The sequence below is a fragment of the Notechis scutatus genome, chromosome Z (genome assembly GCF_049901735.1).
Source record: "Notechis scutatus isolate UNSWTSFEM ecotype Mainland chromosome Z, rNotScu1.2, whole genome shotgun sequence".
Classification (NCBI taxonomy): domain Eukaryota; kingdom Metazoa; phylum Chordata; class Lepidosauria; order Squamata; family Elapidae; genus Notechis; species Notechis scutatus.
In genome coordinates, this window is record NC_142025.1 from 100,131,120 (window position 1) to 100,150,726 (window position 19,607).

At 39.3% G+C, this 19,607-nt stretch overlaps 1 protein-coding gene across 2 annotated transcripts; it reads left to right on the top strand.

The window, feature by feature from the left end:
* Positions 1–3,119: 3,119 nt before the first annotated feature.
* On the top strand, positions 3,120–19,187 carry NXPH3 (neurexophilin 3). 2 transcript variants are annotated; one of them, XM_087944912.1, is made up of 3 exons: positions 3,120–3,614; positions 5,227–5,385; positions 14,140–19,187. In XM_087944912.1, exons 2-3 carry the CDS (start codon positions 5,383–5,385, stop codon positions 14,881–14,883), a joined length of 747 nt encoding a protein of 248 aa, XP_087801038.1. In that variant the 5' UTR covers positions 3,120–3,614; positions 5,227–5,382; the 3' UTR covers positions 14,884–19,187. The 2 variants fall into 2 exon arrangements, with proteins under 2 accessions (XP_087801038.1, XP_026525494.1); XM_026669709.2 differs by lacking the exon at positions 5,227–5,385 and having other exon boundaries at positions 3,124–3,614.
* Positions 19,188–19,607: the final 420 nt, after the last annotated feature.

Below are 19,607 nucleotides of genomic sequence, written 5' to 3' on the forward strand. Positions count from 1 at the left end.
CTGCATAGCTGTCACATTTATACTTCTGCGAATGTTCATGTTCTGGCTAAGGGTTGCTTAAACAACAATGTGTCTTGTCTCCTAGCCTACCTCCCAAAGGGAAGTTGGTTCAACCAATCAGCTTACAGAAACCGCATCTCCATACAACACAACACTTAGTTGAGACTTGCGAGGTGTGTGCATTGGCCCATCTGCAACCATCCATAACCAATGCTTACCCATCAACCCCTTCGCAGCATCGATGCCTACATACGGTTGCAGATAAGTTTAAATCAAGTGTTCATTCTCTTGAGAACCTCCATACCTCATGTTTCAGATCAGATTTGAAGCAGAATAGTTTTCCTCCAGTTGTGGGCCCCATTTATCTCCTCTTGCTCAAAGGAAGAATCATCATCCAAAGCTTATCACCTCATTAACACCAGGATTAATACTAGATTAACAGTCAAGCAAATAATACCCCAATCAGCAGACAAACAAGATAACAATAATCAATAGCCTAATCAACGAACCACCAAGAATGCTGCAACCAACACTGATAGGGTAAGCCAATAGTATATAAAAATAAGAGTAAACCTCACTCCCTTCTAGCACTGATATTACCTAGCTTTGTAATGAAATGTCTGTAAGAAAAGCACCAAGGATTTCATCACTTTTGCTTCCTTGGCTAAACCATTTCTTATGAAAACATATCAATCAGTTTTGTTTATTGTGATTGATAGGAAATGAGGACTACAGTCCTTGGAGGATAGCAGATTGTCTAACCCAGATCTTAACCAACCCTATTTATCTAATGATCTGAATGTATCTTTTACAGATTAGATTTACAGAAAGCCATGATTTCTAGAGGCCATTATTTCTTTAACCATGGTTTATTAAACAAATTACAACTGATTTGGAATTATGGATTAATGTATCAACAAAACTAGTTGTGGAGCAAGACCAATTGCTCCATTTAGCCCATTACTTGTTCAGCCCAATCTTCCTAGAATAGCCAATACCTTTACAATGGCATGGACTACAATTCTCATGTTCTACAGTGTGCGAATATCTATTGTATCCAGTATCTCAGATTGAAACTCTTCCCCATCAACATTTCCCAAGAGCCTTTTAAATAGAGAATATGTAAACTGATTTTTAGGCTTTCAGTGGTTTTGTGTCCATTGCACAGAAGCACCATTTCCAACTTCTTTGCATTGACAAAAGATAATCTATTTCGCTGTTTGTAGAAGCCTTTCTATCCCCTTCTAATTCAGCCAATGTGTAAAATAAATCATAGTTGCATTGATCAGCCTATCAGTGTGAAAAGTCTCCACAGTATCACTTGAAGAAAGTGTTGATACTTGATTTTCCTACACCAATATGGTAGGCTGAGTTGTGATTGTTTTGCTACCTGCTAAAGAACGCTCCAAGATGTAGAGAAATGGCTTGGAAATATCCTTGTAGAGAAACAACTAGTTCCTGGTTTTCTTTCTTTATTTGTTTTTCAAAGAAGAAAGGCTCATTTTTCTTAAACTTGAAAGAAGTCTATTGTTGCACTTCTCTATCCAGCTCCAATGCTGTGTTCAGCAAGTAAGAAACTGCAGGAATGCATCATTAGTCCCTAGACTAGTGTTTGTCAACCTTGGAAAATTTAAGCTAAGTGGATTTCTACTCCCAGAATTTCCCAGCCAATGGGATGCTGGGAAATACTAAATATTGAGGTTCACTCATCTTAAACTTGCCAAGGTTGAAAAGCATAGCCTAGACTTGCATTCTGCTGTCCAGTGGTACTACCAGGACAGACAGGGTTTTGCTAGAGGTTGGAAGCTATTAAGTAAAGGCTACTAGCTCTTTGGTTTTATTTAAGAAAAGGTACACCACATCTTCATTTTAATTCAGGAAAAAAGGGAAGTTTTCTTCTGAAATAAGGCAGTCTAGCTACCTACAGTAAGTAATGTAATCCTATAATGTATTATGAAATCAGGTTATTGATCTATTAGTTCAAGGCAATCAATTCTAGTCAAAGCATTTCTCTTAAGATTTCACCCAAATTTGTTTTTTATAGACCTGCTTGAAGAAGCAAGTGTTGAATCTATGATCTTTGGCATACAAAGCTTCTCTCTACCCACCAAATAACAGCACAGATGGTTTAAGCTACATCTGATCCTAAATGTATATAACATGCCATATCCAGTCTTTATTGTAAAGTGATAAGTTACAGAGAGAGAAAGAAGAGGAAGTGAAATGAAATTTTTAAATGATTATACTACTAAAACATAAGAGCACTAATGCATAAATGAATCAAATCTTAAGTGACGAGGGGGAACAAAAATAAACAATTGAACAGAGCAAAAAGCTTAATTAATATTCAGGGTATTTTTCATATGGGTATGACTCACTGGGAAGTTCTCTTGCTCAAGCTCCTTTACAGCAAATTGGACCTGGAGCCCATAGGTCATCCTCATCAGGCTTTAAACAGGAATTGTCTAGGTAGACGATCCATAGTCGAGGGTTTGCCATCTCAGAGCCTCAAATATTTCAGCCCAACCTTGTATCGTTCACATGAAGATCCAGAGATGTGGCGCAGTCCTAACACAAGTAGAGGACACAGGTTGGGAAAGGATGACCTTGAAATATAACAGACCATCGGAAGGGGAATGGTGTAAGGAGAGAAAGAACAGAGAAAGAAGGAGAGGGAGGGGAAGGGAAAGAACATCAGGAGGGGATTAGTGAGGACAGGAAAATCTGGGAGATGGTGCATTTATAAGGGAGTCTCAGGGGGAAACCCCCAAAAGTGGCATTTTGCTGAAAGCCCCTTTGCCTTGGTAGCACTGTTGAACAGGGTGCTGGAATGGCTGGTTTGGAGGTATCAGAAGCAACCTTTCAAATTCTGTGATCGGTCACATTAGGGGCTTATCTTTCTCTTTCATAAAATCCCTTGCTGAAGTAACTTGCCTATTTTCCTACATTATCATAATCTGTATCTTTACCCATCCCTCTGAAACTGCTATCAAAATCTTCTTGGTCGTTTTAATGCTGGATAACTACAGTGTTACTGTATTCTTTCTTGCCTTTCTTTTTTGCTTTCTGTATTTCTTCTTGCTTTCCTCTCGTGGATCCCAGCCCGGCTGTGAAGGAGGTAGATGTGCTGGAGCTTAGTTCTCCTCCTCCTCCTCCTTTTCAAAGTATTATAGTAAGTTTCCAGTTCAGGGCTGAGTTTCAAAGTTTGCAGGCAGGAAAGGGTTAAGGCAGGACTCCGCTGCTCCAGCAGTGGCACCTGTCAGTGGGAGGGAAGCAGCGAGAGACTAGAGTGAGTTTTGCCGGAGTCTCCAGCAAAGCTGGAAGCAGGCAGCAGCCACATGGAGATCTCCAGCTGCAGAGGGTGAGAAGAAGGCTGCGTTTTGCCCATGCCTGGCTGGAAAGAGACTATCAAGACGAAACCTGGAATGGGGGGATCCTAGGAGGCCAGAGGCCAGATCGTTCCCCCCACCCCTACACACACACACACCAAACAAAAACAAGGAGGCACTACAGAGCTCTCTTAGATCACTAAGGAGGAGAGCAAAGAGGCTGAAGATATGCAGCTGACTCGGTGCTGTTTCATATTTCTTATCCAGGGGAGCATCTATCTTCTGGTGAGTGAATGAGGGGACGGGGAAAGGGTGATGTTAGTGCTAGTGACATGGCTTTGGCAAATGTAAAGTCAAAGGGCTGCTTCTTAAACCGCCTTCTTACATTAGTATGTCCAAGCAGTTTCATGGTCTGCTGTCTCAATAGCACTTCTAGTTTGGCATGCGCTGCGCTCTGTTCTCCAATTGTCCTTGCACCAACTTCATCGGGCAGGTCACTGCATCTTAGCTTTCAGAGGGACCTTCTGTTTAGGACCATCCTTTCATTCATCTTTCCATAAATGCCGCCTCTTTTTCTTTTGCAATGATTCTTTGCTTGTGCTTTCAGCAGCAGCCTATTAACAGTTACCAGGAAATGTTTATTTTGCTAGATGTATATACCACCTTTATTCCAGGAGCTTAAACAGAAAACTACATAGCATTCTTTTCCTCCAAATTCTCCCCCCCACCCCCACCCCATAGCCTTGCTAAATAGGGTTGAGAGAGATACTAGTTCAAATTCATCCACTGAACCTCCATGGCAGAGGATTGTCTTGACTAGATCTTGTTCGTCCAGATGTTCAGTACTTTAACCGCAGCTCTATAAGGACATGGCTTTTGAGACAAGGAATTGGCATTTCTGCCAGAACAAACATTATTTTACAGCCCTGAATTCATACAGAGAAAAGACTGAATCTATTGCTAAAAAAAACAAAAAACGGTTTATTGAACTGTTATAGATCTCAGATAAGTGAGTCAGGTCACAAGCTGGAAGTTGTAGAATCTCCAGCCAGTTTGGCTTTTGGGGGGAAAGGAAGATAAATTCATCCCTCTCGTAGCAACATCATCTGCCCAGGCAAACTTCATCTGGCATGTTTCTCTGAAGCCACTGTTAGTAAGCTACCACATATGGCAGTCTGTTTTGCCCCAAAGAAGACGAAGACGAAGGTGCAACTCAGAGGAGTGAAATAATTTTCCAAGTACGGGGTGAAAAGGGAAGCTTCTGAACATAGATAGACAAATACAAATGCAAAAGGCTGTCCCTGAATGAGTTTTGAGTTTCAGAGAGAGATTTGAATCCAATGCCAGAAACCCATGCTGAAACAAAGTAAACGGTATGATTGCCAGGCTATATTTTTTTATCTCTTTGAAAATGCAAATAATTTTCCATCTATCTTCTGTAGGAGTTGTCTTCTAAGCGGCTGCTGAAATTCACAAAATTTAATTAGCAAAGTAGGCCATAGGAGCAGAACTGTTTTCAGCACTAGTGCTGAGAAGCATTGTTTACCTATCAACAGAGGAAGCATTTGCGTCAGTCAGAATGGAAAGGCACAAGCACAAAGTTAATTTTAAAATCCTCCCCCCATTCTCTGGAGTTGCGAGTTCAAGATGTGCTGCTCACTGTTTGATCGACAGCAATGGACTCCTGTGATCCAAAGAGCTTACTTCTTTGCTTGTTTTTTTTCTCCAGCCATGGAGAAGGGAGAGGAAACAGGGAAATGATCCGGAGGCTTTGTAAACAGTGATTAAATGGGAGGGTAGGGCAGGAAGTATCCTTTGTCTTGGATTGGCTTGATTAGCATCACTGAAAACTACAATGACCTCTTGCCTCCCCACCTCTCCATATTGTATTTTTCAGCTCAGGAAAAAGCAGAAACCCCCCCTGGAACTAGGGCTCCAAGCCTCATCTCCTCTAGAAGCGGCTTGGATTGCAGCTGAGAACAATCTCATGTTCTCTGGTGGAGATGGGCACAAACAGACCGGAACTCCTCTTTGCTAAACTGCTTTTCCTTTAATGGTGGGTTGTTCCTTGCAAAAAGGAAGAAAAAAACATTATAGTCTACAGGGAGAGCAGCTTAGAGTTTTCTTTGGCAGCCGAGTGCCCTTACTCCCTGTGGATCTGGTGCATATCTCTCTTCCTCCCAGCACTGCAGCTGGGCTGAACAGATTGGGTTTGACTGGTTTAGATTTTGTAGTTGCCTCCTGTCTGGCCAGTGGTTGCCTCTTTTCTGTCACCTTGCCTCATCCTCTTTTTAAAAATACATTCCCTCCCTCACCGACAAATGGCTTGTTCAAAATTTGTGCAGATGGAAATGAATTGGATTGCACCAAGGAGCAAGATTGCAATCTCTTGTCCTTCCTAAGGGGGCAAGTTGGGAGGGGCCACTTGGCATGATTCTAGAAATTAGAAGGAGCCAGAAGAGACTCCTGTTGCAACAGGAACAACCTTGTGTTGAATCATAGCTCGAGCACTTTCAGCCAAGTATTCTCTTCTGAGAATAACAGCAACAACTCTCCCAGTTTGCAAGGAAGGCTGGTTCCCAAATGCTGTATCTCATCAGAATCCAGGTTGGAGGTGCTTGGGATGGAACTCAGTACATTCTTAACTGTGAAGTTACATACATTTTGACCCCCTGTGTAAATGTTAGATGTGAATATAGCAGTCTTGCTGGCTTAAAAATGAAGTCATCCAGCTCTTCTGGGAACATCGAGGGGACCTTTTGCCCATTCACTTTATTGGGACCCTGGATAGTTTGCCTTAAGATTAACTAGTGGGTTTTTACCTGCAAAACCTATGCACTTATCTTGAAATCCAGTATCTCCTTAACTCAGTAGCAAGGAAATGAAGAAGCTCCTTCAACCAAACTCTTCAAAGATCTTGTTTTCAACCAGCTGTGGTCACTTCTTACAACACAAAACAAGCTTGAAAATGGAGCGGAGAGATCTCTTGTTTTGCAACTCTTCAATCATTGCCTTTTAATTTAGAAGGCGCAGCTAGGTGTTTTTGTACCAGAATAATATTAGTGATTTTAATTTAAAATTATACCACTGACAGATGCATTGGTAGTATCCTTTTTATTTAAAAAAAAATGTTGCATGAAGAGTGGTGGTGGTGGTGAGGTCACTTTGTAACACTGGGATATTTTAATGCTGCTTTGAAGTTCCAGAAGACCAAAAGATATACTGTTTTTTAAATAAGTAATCAGCAGGTGAGATAGCACTACTGTCCCCGTTTTTGGGATGTAGAAATGGAGGTGGTGTTAGAGGCAGATATGTAATGAATCCCCAGCAGATGGGAGATGGTTATAATGAAGGACTTTTAAATTCCACCTCCCTCCCATGTCTGCCTAGAGATGGGGCTCCAGTTTACCAGCTATGGAGTACCACAAGGGCTCTTATGTTATCCTTTGTATGCATCCTTCTAAAAACTGACTCCAGTATCCAGGTCACTATAAGATGAATATATAAACAACTTGCCTGTCTCTAGTCTGGGACCTGGGAAACTCATTCACTGGCTCCAATGTCATAAAAATAGCCTAGTCTTATTTGGCACCCAGCAGAGGCTGTCCCTGGGTTAATATCAGTGGAAGTGCTGTTAATTCAAGTAAATATACAGAACCACCCAGTTTGATGGCCATCACAGCTTAAGGTCAGGTGTTCTCACTAAAAAAGGTCTTATCCAGATGCTGCATGTGAGAATCCTGGGAATGTTACTGGTGGCACAGTTCATTATTTTTCTGAGTGAAACCATTCAGAGCAGCAGCATCATAACTTTGATGTGTGCACTCCAACTAAAATGATTGTGGCCTGACTGACTTGTATGGTTGCTTAGATCAACCATCTTAATGCCATCATGGATGAATAAAAGTTCTTCCTGATGTCAGAAAAGAGGGATTTTTAAGAAAAAGCTTTTTTTTTTTTAATGTGTGCATTTGTGTGTGTCTGTGTATTCTAGGAAGGAATCCATTTGTGTGTGAATGTGTGAGTGAATGAGTGTTCTAGAAGGAAATCCTTTTGTAATATTCAAGTAAATAGCCATCTTAGAGGACAAGCCACTATTAACATGCCATGCTGTGCAAAGGTTTATTTACCAGGTTAATATTTTGAACTGCTGCACTAGACTGAAGGTGTGCAGCCAGTATTCCTATCCCACCCTCAGCTAGAATTCTACCATTCCTAAAAAAGGAGAACCTGCAGTCTTCTGGATGAACTACGGTTGCCAGCACCTTTCCCCAGTGGCTTTATTGACTAGGTGTGCTGGGAATTGTCTTCAGTGAATGCTGAAGGGCCATGGGTTTACCACCATTACTGCACGCATCTCAGGCTGAGAGAAAGCCCCACTGAATTTAGAGATATTCTCAACAAGCATGCACTGGTTTGCTGCTAAGATGGTGGATACCAGCAAATATATGAATTGAAAATGATTCTTAGGTCATGTGAATGAGTAATACAGCCTTCCAGTATGTTAGTCATCCTGACAACAGTGCCGCAGGGTTCTGTACAGATCACCTTGCCCAGCATCTGCCCCTGCCCTCCTCTTCTCAAATATTTTAAAATGTTAATAAAGAAATTGAGCAGCTTTTAAAATAACAATGTTTATGAAGTTCCTTGGGGGAAGCCAGCAGGAGATGGCCTTATCTGGTTCAGAAAGAACAGTCCCTGATGAGATAGAAGGTGGACATATAAACATATAACCAAAAAGTGAAATATAGATAAATGTGGATCATTAGGGTAGGCACTAGTGTACCCACCGGATTACAACTCCAGAATTCCCAGCCATCAGAATAAGTCTGACAATAATGAAATAGAAGTCAAGGACATTTTATGGATCAATGTCAGATTAAGTGTCCAATGCAGAGAATAAGAATAGATGGACACAACTTGCAGTGAACATAGATGAATTCTCCTCCTCCCGTCCCTAGGATCTGCATTAGGGTCATTGCTTTTTAACTTGTTCCTAAACCATTTGGAGGTAGGAGCAATCAGGAAGGTGGCCAAGTTTTCTAACAGCATCAAGTTATTTGGAATGGTTTAAAGAAATGCCGCTTCTGAAAGGCTACCAAATGGTCTCTTCAAACGAGGAAAGCAGGCACTAAACTCACACATATGGCACAAGGTAAGCAACTGAAGGGGTGGAAATGGAGAGAGAAAAATCCTGATTTCATTTGATAAGGTCGGGGAAAAAAATGTGATTAGCCAAGAAAGGAATCCAAAGGGTTTAGTAGATACTTTAATTAAAATATTTACTGTAACTGTTGTCAAAAGAAACAGCGCTTGTTGGGGATTGTTAGGGAAGCAATTAAAAACAAAACTGCCAACATAAAAACTGTCCATAAAAATATTCTGGTTGCAGAGAAAGTGAGGAAGGAATAGTTTTTCTTCTTCTTTCACAATTCTTGAAGCCTTAGTCATCCATTAATGCCAAATGGTGGGAGAAAAGGAAATGTTTTGCATGCAGCATCATTAAGCTGTGGAATTTGCTGCCGCAAGATACAATGATGCCCACAATTTAGTTTGGTTTGAAAGGGAATTATAATACAAAGACCATAAGAAGAGCATAGCTAGACAAGCTAAGGGACATTCTAAATCTCAATTTTGTGTGAAAAACTGTCTAACTAGATCCAGAGAGCTGAATCCACGGAGTTCATAAGCACAATCTGGAAGGTGTCTAGAGTAGCTACTATTTAAGGAACCGCAGTCTCTGATTCAGAAGATCCTATGCAGCCATCAAAACTAATAACCACAGATAGTGCATTAGGATACATGAACTTGCTCTTCATCTTTGGTCTCATCCTATCTTCAAGTCATCTAATGATGGATGATGACTATCATTATGTAATATTGGAAACAAATTCCAAATGGGCTACTATCCAAAATCCAAAATGGTTAGGAATACCACTCCTAACAGTGAGAATAATTAACCAGTGGAACAACTTGCCTTCAGAACTTGTCCCATCACTGGAGGCTTTTAAGAAGAGATTGGACAACTTTTTGTCTGGAATGGTATAGGGTCTTCTTGTTTGAGCAAGGGATTGGACTAGACCTCCAAGGTCCCTTCCAATTCTGTTATCCTATTCTGTTAATTTTCCTTATCTGCCAAATGTATGCCAAATAAAGTATCAAGGCAACAGTTTTAGAATTTGCATATTCTATAGCCATATGCAAAGCCTCTTTATTTCAATTTTTGGCATATCTCAGTTGAAGGTGTCAGAGAGTAATAATGGTACATGGAGATTTTCCTTCAAATCAAAATATATACAGTCCTTGTCACTTTATCCTATTGCAAGGTATGCTGGTGACAGTTCTCATACTTATACAAACAACATAATGCCCAAACTAAATAAGAATGATGGTTTTTGTGAGTTGCCAACTTCAGAAAATTTGGAATAGTCATGATGGGATTGGTGGATATGTAATCTGGCCATCTATCAGGCATATTGCTTTGATGTCCTTATCATGAAGAGAGATAGGGAGATAGGGGGAGGGGGCAACAGCTGGTAGCTACATTTCTTTATCCCTATAATATACCCCTTCTGGAAAAAGACCTTCTGATGAAATCAACTTTTTAGTGTTCATCATATTATCTTTGCTTCTATAACTATAATTATCTCGCTGGTGGTTTTAAGACTAAGGATATGCCCATTCTGTCTCTGGGCAATCTTCAAACTTCACCATAAACAGATATGAGTTTGTTTTATGGCATTTCTATTGTTGATATGATCTGTCAAACTGTAACCAATGCCTAGTGATTCCATAACTAAAAACTCTCCAATCTCACACCACTTTAGGCAATTCTTGTGGTTGCATTCCTGTAGTTTCCACTATTTTGTGTATCCACTTCATGCACTGTGGGATCTTCCATCTCCTCCTCCTCCTCCTCTTCCTCCTCCTTCTTCTCATTTCCACCTAGCCCAGCATTATCATATTTTCCATTGATTAATCAGCTCATGTTATATGTCTAAAGAACAATCACTATTATATAGCATTTCCAGGCTTCTCCAATCCTAATAGAGAAAGATAATAAGGTAGAAATTTGAAGATATCACTGGACCATTGAAAGTGCTGGATCTGGCACAGATTGATGAGCATGATCTGGGATTTGCTTCAAGCAGGACAAACTTTAAATTGGCATTGCAAAAAAAAAAGTATTTATTTTAACAGTAAATGTCAATAGCAAAAGTCGTCAACCAACCATTTGCCAAATGTCTGTCTACAATTCTCATAAGCTTTAGATTTGCATGGCAGTTGATTGGACATTTTGAGGAAAAACATATATCCTGGTTAATCCATGGGGAGTACATTAGGAACCTCAGGGAAATATTAGTATTCCTTTTATTCTCTTTAATAAATGGTGTGACTTCCTTCTTTTTGTATGAGACGGGTTATATTGAAATAAAAGACTAAGATGGTCTCTGCTAAAAGACGGCACATAGATTAATGAAATACTTTAATAGCTTTCTGAAATGTTTTTGTTTATTTTTGTTTATTTATAATGATTGCACAATTTCACCATATTAAACTTTTGTCTGCAGTTGTTACGTTATGCTCATTTTACTTTTGCTTACTGTGTTTTTAATTAATTGCTTCCGTTTTAATTTCTCAACTGCTCTTTCTTTTGATGGAAATGTGGAATACAAATCTGATCAATGAAATTTCCTGTTGGAGAAAGAGGAGGCTCTGACTAAAGAGCCTGGATTCTCTTTAAGCTTCCCCTGGCAATCCAGAAGTAGGAAGGGAAAGACTGTGGGTCAGAGGTGGTATTCAGCAGGTTCTGACCAGTTCTGGAGAACCGGTAGTGGAAATTTTGAGTAGTTCAGAGAACCGGACATTTTAAAGTTTCCTTCCCCTGCCACACCCACCAAGCCACGCACACAGAACTGGTAGTAAAAAAGTTTGAATCCCATCACTGCTGTGGGTGCCTCCTAAACAGCCCCAGAATGAGGCTGCATTGCAGGAAAACCATTGAATATCCCAAACTTGCAGCAAATGATTCCTCGTTTGTCCTGAGCTCTGCAAGATAGCACGGAAAAACCAGTACCCACCTCCCTATACACACAAATGGGCATAGATGGGCAACTCAATAGTTTTATGTTTATTTTTTTAAGACAGTCCAGTTCTTAAAACCCTTGGGGTACCCTAGCTGTATTGAATGATCTACAGGTCATGCTAACATTGGGCAAGAGGAAATAATCATCATTTTGCAACTATCAGTCTGTACCATTCATTTTAATATTCCTCTTCCATTTGACGTTGACAATATCCAGACACCTACCTATTATTTTCTTTGCTCATTGCTTTCAACCCCACTCACTGAATCAGTACACTGGTTAAAAGGCCATTCAACTAAATGCCTGGATTAAGTAATTGTTAACATGATTAAGGCAAACACTCAGGGATGGGCCTTCATTCCAGAGCAGGGCTTCTCAACTTTGGCCATTTTAGATGTCCTATATCTTAAAATTGCCACGGTTAAGAACCCCTTGGGAAGGTTATGGGAAGAAAGAGGCTGTCCTTCCTAAAAAGAGAAGGGAGGGAGGGAGGAAGACCATGCTAGTTCCTATGAAAATTCAGAATTGGGTTTCCTTTTTTATGCACTATTTTAATTCTACCTGATGCCTTCCTTGGGTAGTTCTTAGGATATGAATTTTTATCATTTCCTCCTGAAATTGGAGAAGAAGCGGGGTACGGAAAGAAAAGAGGCAATGGATGGATGTGTTACAACCTTGAAGGAGAAATCAAATGCTAGAAAGATTTGGAAGTTTTTGCATCAGAATTCAGAATTGGTTAAAAATGGGTTTAAAAATTATCTAGGGGGATGAATTTGGATCTGTAGGATCTTATATTCCACTTCCTTACAGAATCATAACATGTGAAGGATTTCAAAGTAGTTTTGGGGTTTATATGCAGAAAAGTGTTTTCCTGAATCAACAGGGGAGTAAAGAGAGGGAAGAAAAGTGGCTTTTGTCTTAATTCAACAATTCCAGTTCCAATTTCCAATACTGGAACTCTTCAAACGTATACATAAGATTGTGCTGCTTGTTACTCTGCTTATTTGTTTTCACTTTACTGCTCCTTATGCATGCAATTTTATTCTAGGCGTGGCATCACCTAGAATTAAGACATCCTGAGGAACTACCGGTATTGTTTATAGTACAAAAATAACTCTTGTTTTTCTCCTTGGTCCATATCTCTTTTCTCCTTTCTTCACAATTTTTGTAAGAAAAGAAACGTGTGGCTTTTGATTCTGTTTCATTAATTGGTTTTGTAATCCTGCCAAACCATGGTTGATCTTTACTTTTGTTTGCTTACAAAAGCAATTTTCTCACTGGAGTTCATGAAGTTATTTTCCTTTAAACAATGTTTAATTAATTAATTAATTAATTAATGGGTTTTTAGGGCTGCTCAACTCAAACAATCATTATCTGGATAACAATATTAGAGTATACTCTTTTTCTTCCTTAATGCTTGATTGTTTATTTGATTTAAATCCCCCAGAAGCTGATGGTTGTATACACTGTACTCCTACTTCAGTTTTTCTGGAAATAATACTGTGAGTTTCCATGTCTGGGTGTCATGAAGAGGGATGAATTTGGATCTATAAGATCTAATGTTCCACTTCCCTATAAAATATGAGAAGGATCTAAAACAGTGTTGCGGTTTATATGCACTAAAGTGTTTCCCTTAACCAAAGAAAGAATCATAAAAGAGAAAAGTGGGGGGGGTGTTCTATCCTAATTCAGTAATTCCATAATTTCCAAATTCAGTTTAACTTCTTAATCATTGAAATGTATTTTTTTGTAGTAAATGGGACACATACACACACAACCTAAGGATTAATTGGGTTTAAGTTTATCATGATAAACTACAGCTCAGTGAAAGTTTAAAATATGTCTTTGTCCTCTCTTCTCCTACTGTTTTAAACTGAATTTTGGACCCTTTTCCCATTCGTTGTTTGCCTTTTTTTTCTTCATATCCAGGCATAACAAAATCCAAAGTCATATAACTCATCTATTACTTTATGTCTAATTTTGGACGTCTCTCCATTTGGGAACCATATTTGGGGTAGAGACCTTTTTGTCAAGCACTAAATCTATTCAAGGCATTATGTAATAAAAAACCAAATTTAGCACAGATGGAAGTTTAAAAGATCATTGCCCGCATTTTTTCAGGGCACTGGGCTTGCTGTAAAAGCCAATTTTTACCTGAAATTAAAAGGTTTATAAATAAATAGCAACTACTTATAGGCTACTCATATATCACATCATATTACAATGAGAGAGAGAGAGAGAGAGAGAGAGAGAGAGAGAGAGAGAGAGAGAGAGAGAGAGAGAGAGAGAGAGAGAATATCACAATGCCTTGATGAGCTTGTAATGCTAAATGTTAACTTATGAAATCATACATATGAGAGACAAAAAATTTAACCACATCATTTTGTGAATATCTAGATAATAGTCAGAATTTTCATAGTTATCCTGCACAAATTCTCTCCATTTAGGTGCCAGATTATATACAAATACAATCTGTATACAAATACAATCTGTCATACAAATAAAATTCTATGTAACAGTCCGTATTCTCTTCAATAATCATGTTGACTAAGTTTTCTAGGAGCTGTAGATACAACTGACCTGAAGGACTACGTGTTGGGAAAGTGTTTTGCCATGCTTCTATTAGTCATGGAATTGGAAGGTGGAATTAAAATCACGGAGTCCAGCTGCCTCCTAAAGGAAAAACAGATAATGAGGTCCTGCTGTCCTCTTGTTCCATATAGGTAATCTGTGGCCAAGATGAGGCAACAGAAGAGGAGGAAGAAGAAAATGGAAAATCTTCCAAAGCTCAACAAAGACCCCGAGTGCAAAAGAAAAAAGCCCAAGTCTCCTTAAAGTCTTCTGTGACCCCATCTTACTTCCAGAACACAACTCTCTTAGAATTGGCCTCCAGTAATGCACCAGAATTTTGGAATATCCTAGATAGCCTGTCCAAACAGGGAAAAGGCAAACAACCTCGTGGAAGAAGAGATTCCTTCACCAACCCTAGTCAGTTCAAGAAAATATTCGGGTGGGGTGATTTCTACTCCAACATCAAGACAGTAAAACTCAACCTCTTAATTACAGGCAAAGTGGTTGATCATGGCAATGGCACAGTCAATGTGTTCTTTCGGCATAACTCCACTGGCCATGGGAATATCTCGGTCAGCTTGGTGCCACCAAACAAAGCAGTTGAGTTTGATCTTGAGCAACAAATCTTCATAGAGGCAAAAGAATCAAAGATCTTCAACTGCCGAGTGGAGTCTGAGAAGGTGAGCAAAATGAAGAAGACTACCCTGTGCACTTATGACCCTTCTAAAACCTGCTTCCTGAACCACACACAGAGCCAGGTCTCCTGGGTTTGCTCCAAGCCATTCAAAGTTATCTGTATCTACATAACCTTCTACAGCATAGATTACAGACTTGTGCAAAAAGTGTGTCCTGACTACAACTACCACAACAATGTTCCTTATTACCCCTCTGGGTGATGACATACCTCTTTTGAATTTAAAGCAACCCATGTCTCAAATGTCACTTCATTGGGGAAGGAAAATAGACTATGAAAAGATTGAACCATGCTTCACCAATGTCAGGCATACCAATGCCAGGCATCCGGCTTCTACTAAGAGACATTGAGTTTGGATAAGAAATTGAGAGGACATGAATGGACATATCATCCTTGGAACACTTTACCCTTTCATGTATACATTTAGCCAAAATATTTCAGTGCTTATGGTGGAAAGCCCAAACTGCACTTTCATTTCATCATTGCTATTTAACAAGTGATGTAATCCATTAGGGGTACTACTGTTGAGGTCTGTACCTATCAACAGCCACATTTGGGGGAAGCAATCTGTAGGAGGTCATGCATCAAAAAAGCATAAAACTCAAGCACACAGTGGTCATGGTCAGAGTCAAAAGTGGAAGAGGCCATATTTTGACGTGTCTTTTTCTTTTTGTTATTGCTCTTTCTAGTTTCCCTTTGCTTCTTTCTCAGTGTCCCTGTGACTGATGCTAAGAGAGAATATTCTTGCCTGAAATCTAAACTTTGGAATCATTCATAGAATTTAGATGAAATTAGATGCTTCTTGATTATGCCACATTGTTCACCCAAACATTATTTTTTATGAATGAGTGCTGTTTAACACTTTTTCCAGTAACAGCCCCCATGGATCACATGGAAGATATCAGGGTTCCAGATGGGAGAGATCCAATGGAACCTTGGTAGAAATAAACTTTTTTTTTATCCCATCCACTTCCTTGCCTGAGCATTTCACCATGTCATCCATCCCCTTGCATTTTATCCAGTTTAATATCACTAAGTTTAATTTTAACTCACTGAAAATTAACAGCCAATAAGAGGAGCTGGATAAAAAAAAAGACTTGGAAGGCTGTATTGGGGTATCTGTATCTGAGTTCTCAGATGCACACTACAATTTAAGGAGTGTTTTCACCCCTTGGGATTGATCTGTCTATTTCCCTTTTTGCCACTCTTAAAAACAGCCAAAAATTTTATGCTTCCCAGCCTGCCCTCTCTACCCTGATCCCTGAAAATTTCTAAGTCTGAAACTAGAAAATTAAATGGAAGCACTAGAACGTTCAGCATTCCAAAGGGCCACTGCTGGGATTTAAGTTGTATATGATCCACTACTTGACATAGTGGTGGGAAACCTGATCCCTTACTTCTAATGCTTTTTCAGTACTATTGCCCTAAACCTCTCTCCCAATCAATAACTTGACCCAATATATAGCCAGATCCTGATTGCATTTTTATGGGTCATAAATATAATTTATGTGCTTTGATGATCTATCAAAACACTGAGTGTTTGGGACAGGTAGGGCCAGAGAAAATGAAAGTTACCCACATGGAATCATAATGTTATCCTTTTGATTTAAATTAATCTTAATGATTTTTTTTAAAAAATATTAAAACATATTTGGCCAGAATCTGAAGAAACAATTGGAAAGAATTGGATTGGGGCTAAGTCTTCGCAAACTTCAGCAGCAATAGATATGACTTAAAGATGGAGAAACGTTATCATTCATCTACTTGGTTTTGAGCCCCCTGAAATGTTGGAAGCTTGTATCTGCTTCTTGATGATTAGATTTTGCCAGCTTTGGATATTGCTATTTTGGGGGTGGGGGGTGGGGGGGTGAGGAACCATACCTTTTCAATTACATTCTCTCCTAATATTTGAGACAGGGAGGGTAAAACATTGTTTAGTCAAGGAAGTAGAAGGCCAAGGCACATCCTCGCATTACTGGACAAGGGAAAATTGATTCAAATCAATTTTGAAGAAGAATCTCATGGGAGAGATAGCTTGTTTGCTAGGAATTGTGAAATTAGTTCTTGGCTGAAGACTTGCAGAGTTCACACCATTTCTCTAAGGTAGAAAATGTCATATTGGAAGAGATAGGTAGATCTTCAATTCAAGGAATTAGGAAAATGATGTTGAAAATATACCCCTCAGTAGATTTAAGCTCTGCCGAAAGATATTATTTACTATTACAAGATTATGAGAAAATACGACAGATGGCACTTTAGCAATGGCTTTCCCCAATCCAACATTGTCAGAATGTGTTGGACTATAGGAGTTACACTCATCTGCATGGCACCAGGTTGAAAAATCCTAGTCTAAAGGCTACTCTAAATGAGTAATCATTTAGTTCCAGCTGTAAATGCTTTTAGAATGTTGAAAGATATAGGGGAGACATAGAGGGAGATTCCCATATATTTTTAATAGAATTTTTCCCTTGAGGTGTGAAAAGGGGATGAAGAAAGATATACTATGTGTAACATCTGCATTGACAACTATTTCCACCTCACTAGTTAACCATTCATGTATTTTAGATTCTGGCTAAATTGTTTTTAGAGAATCTCTATTTAGCAGGAAATAGGCACAAATTTGCATGTTTGGGAGCATTGTACTGAGTGAAACTTGCCCCCCAACCTTTTTTCTCTGAATGCACCACTACCCGTCTATAAAAGAGATTTAGCAAGCCCCTGACAGAGCTGAGTGGATCTTGGATGGCTACATATTTTCTAGCTGTAGTTTTAACATCCGGAGAAGAAAGAAATAACAAAGGAAAGGATAGGAAGAGAAAACCACAGTCCATCTTGTTTTAATGCCCTGTCCAAAAAAACCCTTTTTGTAACAACTTAGTTGTTGATCATCAATATATGCATGCACACGTTGCATGAAGGTAGAATTTGGCGCCATTCAAGTTTAGGTGGTAAGAAATGTTACTATTTCTCAGTTCCCAAATTTATGCTTTTTTTTCCCAAAGAGAAATTCATTATTCTTTCATTACAAATGGATATACCTTCACAGCAGGGAAAGATGCCAAATTTATTTGAAATTCTGCATCTGTACCAAATGCTTTCTGATGCTCACTGGCACAGAAGCACATGGAGGGGCTGTGGGGGCAATGAACACAGCAAGTGGCAGTCATAAAGAGCTTGCGTGCACCTGGGCATCTCTTGGTCCTCAGAAAAAGCATCTGCAGCCTGCCCAATTAAAATAAAATTAACATTGGGGGGGAGGGGGAAATAAGCCTGTGTTCAGCTTCTAAAGGGTTCTTTCCTTCAACAAAGGTTTGTGTAAAGCATCCCTATGAAACTGTTTCAGAAAGCAGTGTGGAACCCTTACTTGCAAACATCAACAAAGCAGCCACTTTGCTTCATTTTACCTCAGTTCCGAAGCATCTCCTGGCAGTTCCAACAGACAGAAAAGACGTTCAGCACATGCCCTAAGCAGACACAAAACCTCTAATGGCTGTTGGAATGGCTGGTCAAAGCTCTACGGCAATGTTAATTTGCTTGATGAAGTGAACCATGTTGCCACCACATCTGAAGATTTGTCTCACATGCCCTCTAATAATTTTTTTTCAAAATCTAACATCGCCCTCCCATCTTATAAAATGTCAGCTTGTTCAAGAGTTTGCAAAGTCTCGTGTGAGAATATTACAATCCTGTGTTTCCAATTCTACTAAGAACGCAGGGTAAGACTGTCACCATCTCAGGAGATTACAAATTATCTGTGGTGGGAGGGCAACTTAGGGGGAAGGCTCCCATGCGATGTTGCTTGGGACTTGAAAAGGTTGCTGGCTGCTGACAAACACTGTGCAAATGCAGTACACAATCAAGTTATGGTTGTACATAAGTAGTTCTAATACAGCAAATTCACTGTTAGAAATATTTTCCAGGGTGTATTTTGGAGTTCCTAATTTAACTTTTCTAGTTTCAGATTCGAGGCTTTATTTTAACATTAGAACTAGACTCATTGGATTGCCCCAGACAATAAATTCTGAATGGACTGCCTATGCATTGATGACCTACCTCAGAGGTTATTGTTGTAAGAGATGAGATCATAATTTATAGAATCTTTGGTGCTATCAAACAGCTTTCCCCAACATGGTGTCCACCAGAAGTGTTGAACTTCAGTTTTCACAATCTCCAGCTAGTTTGGATAATACTGCGGAGTTACGGTTCCATATCTTTAGGAGGCATGAAGCTTTGAGAAATTGCTATTAAAAATGTTTGAAAAAAAGTTTGCTTCTCTTCTGCTTTTTCCAAGTTCCAATGCTGCTCCCTTCGATCTACCTAACATTCATCTTTCTCCAAAGATTCTCCTGCTTCTTTGTGCCAGATTTTGTGTACAATTTGTTCCATAATTTCCTCTTTCTCTCTGATTAAATGGCCACACTGATTGTATCATGTATTTATTTTTAATACTGTCATTGAAATGGACAATAAAGCTTCCTTCTGCATCACAGGGGTGCAGTATGAAAAGTGGCTTTTGGTTTTGTTATGAAAGTTAACAGAAACCTCTTTTCTCTAGGCTAATAAGTTGATGAAGAAATGGATCATAAAAATGCACCAAGAACAAGTTCTAAAACGCAGCATTTGGGGGGTTACTCCTGTCTATGGGATTTTTTGTCTAAATATTGCTCTTTAGCAACTTTGATTTGGTTCATATTTGATGGATGCCCTTCAAAAATGGTGTTCAAAAACTCTATGGCTTAGATCAAGGGTTATCAAATTTTTCAGGCTGCATTAACCTGTTAGTTAAAAAAAAAACACAGAGTAGAACCCTTCAACAAAAAGAAAATATTTTCTAACAGAAAATTGGCTGTGTTGGAATATTTTCCCTTATTCTCTCAAGAAACCCCTCTAAAATTCTTATTACTTACCCCCACCATTATGTGTGTG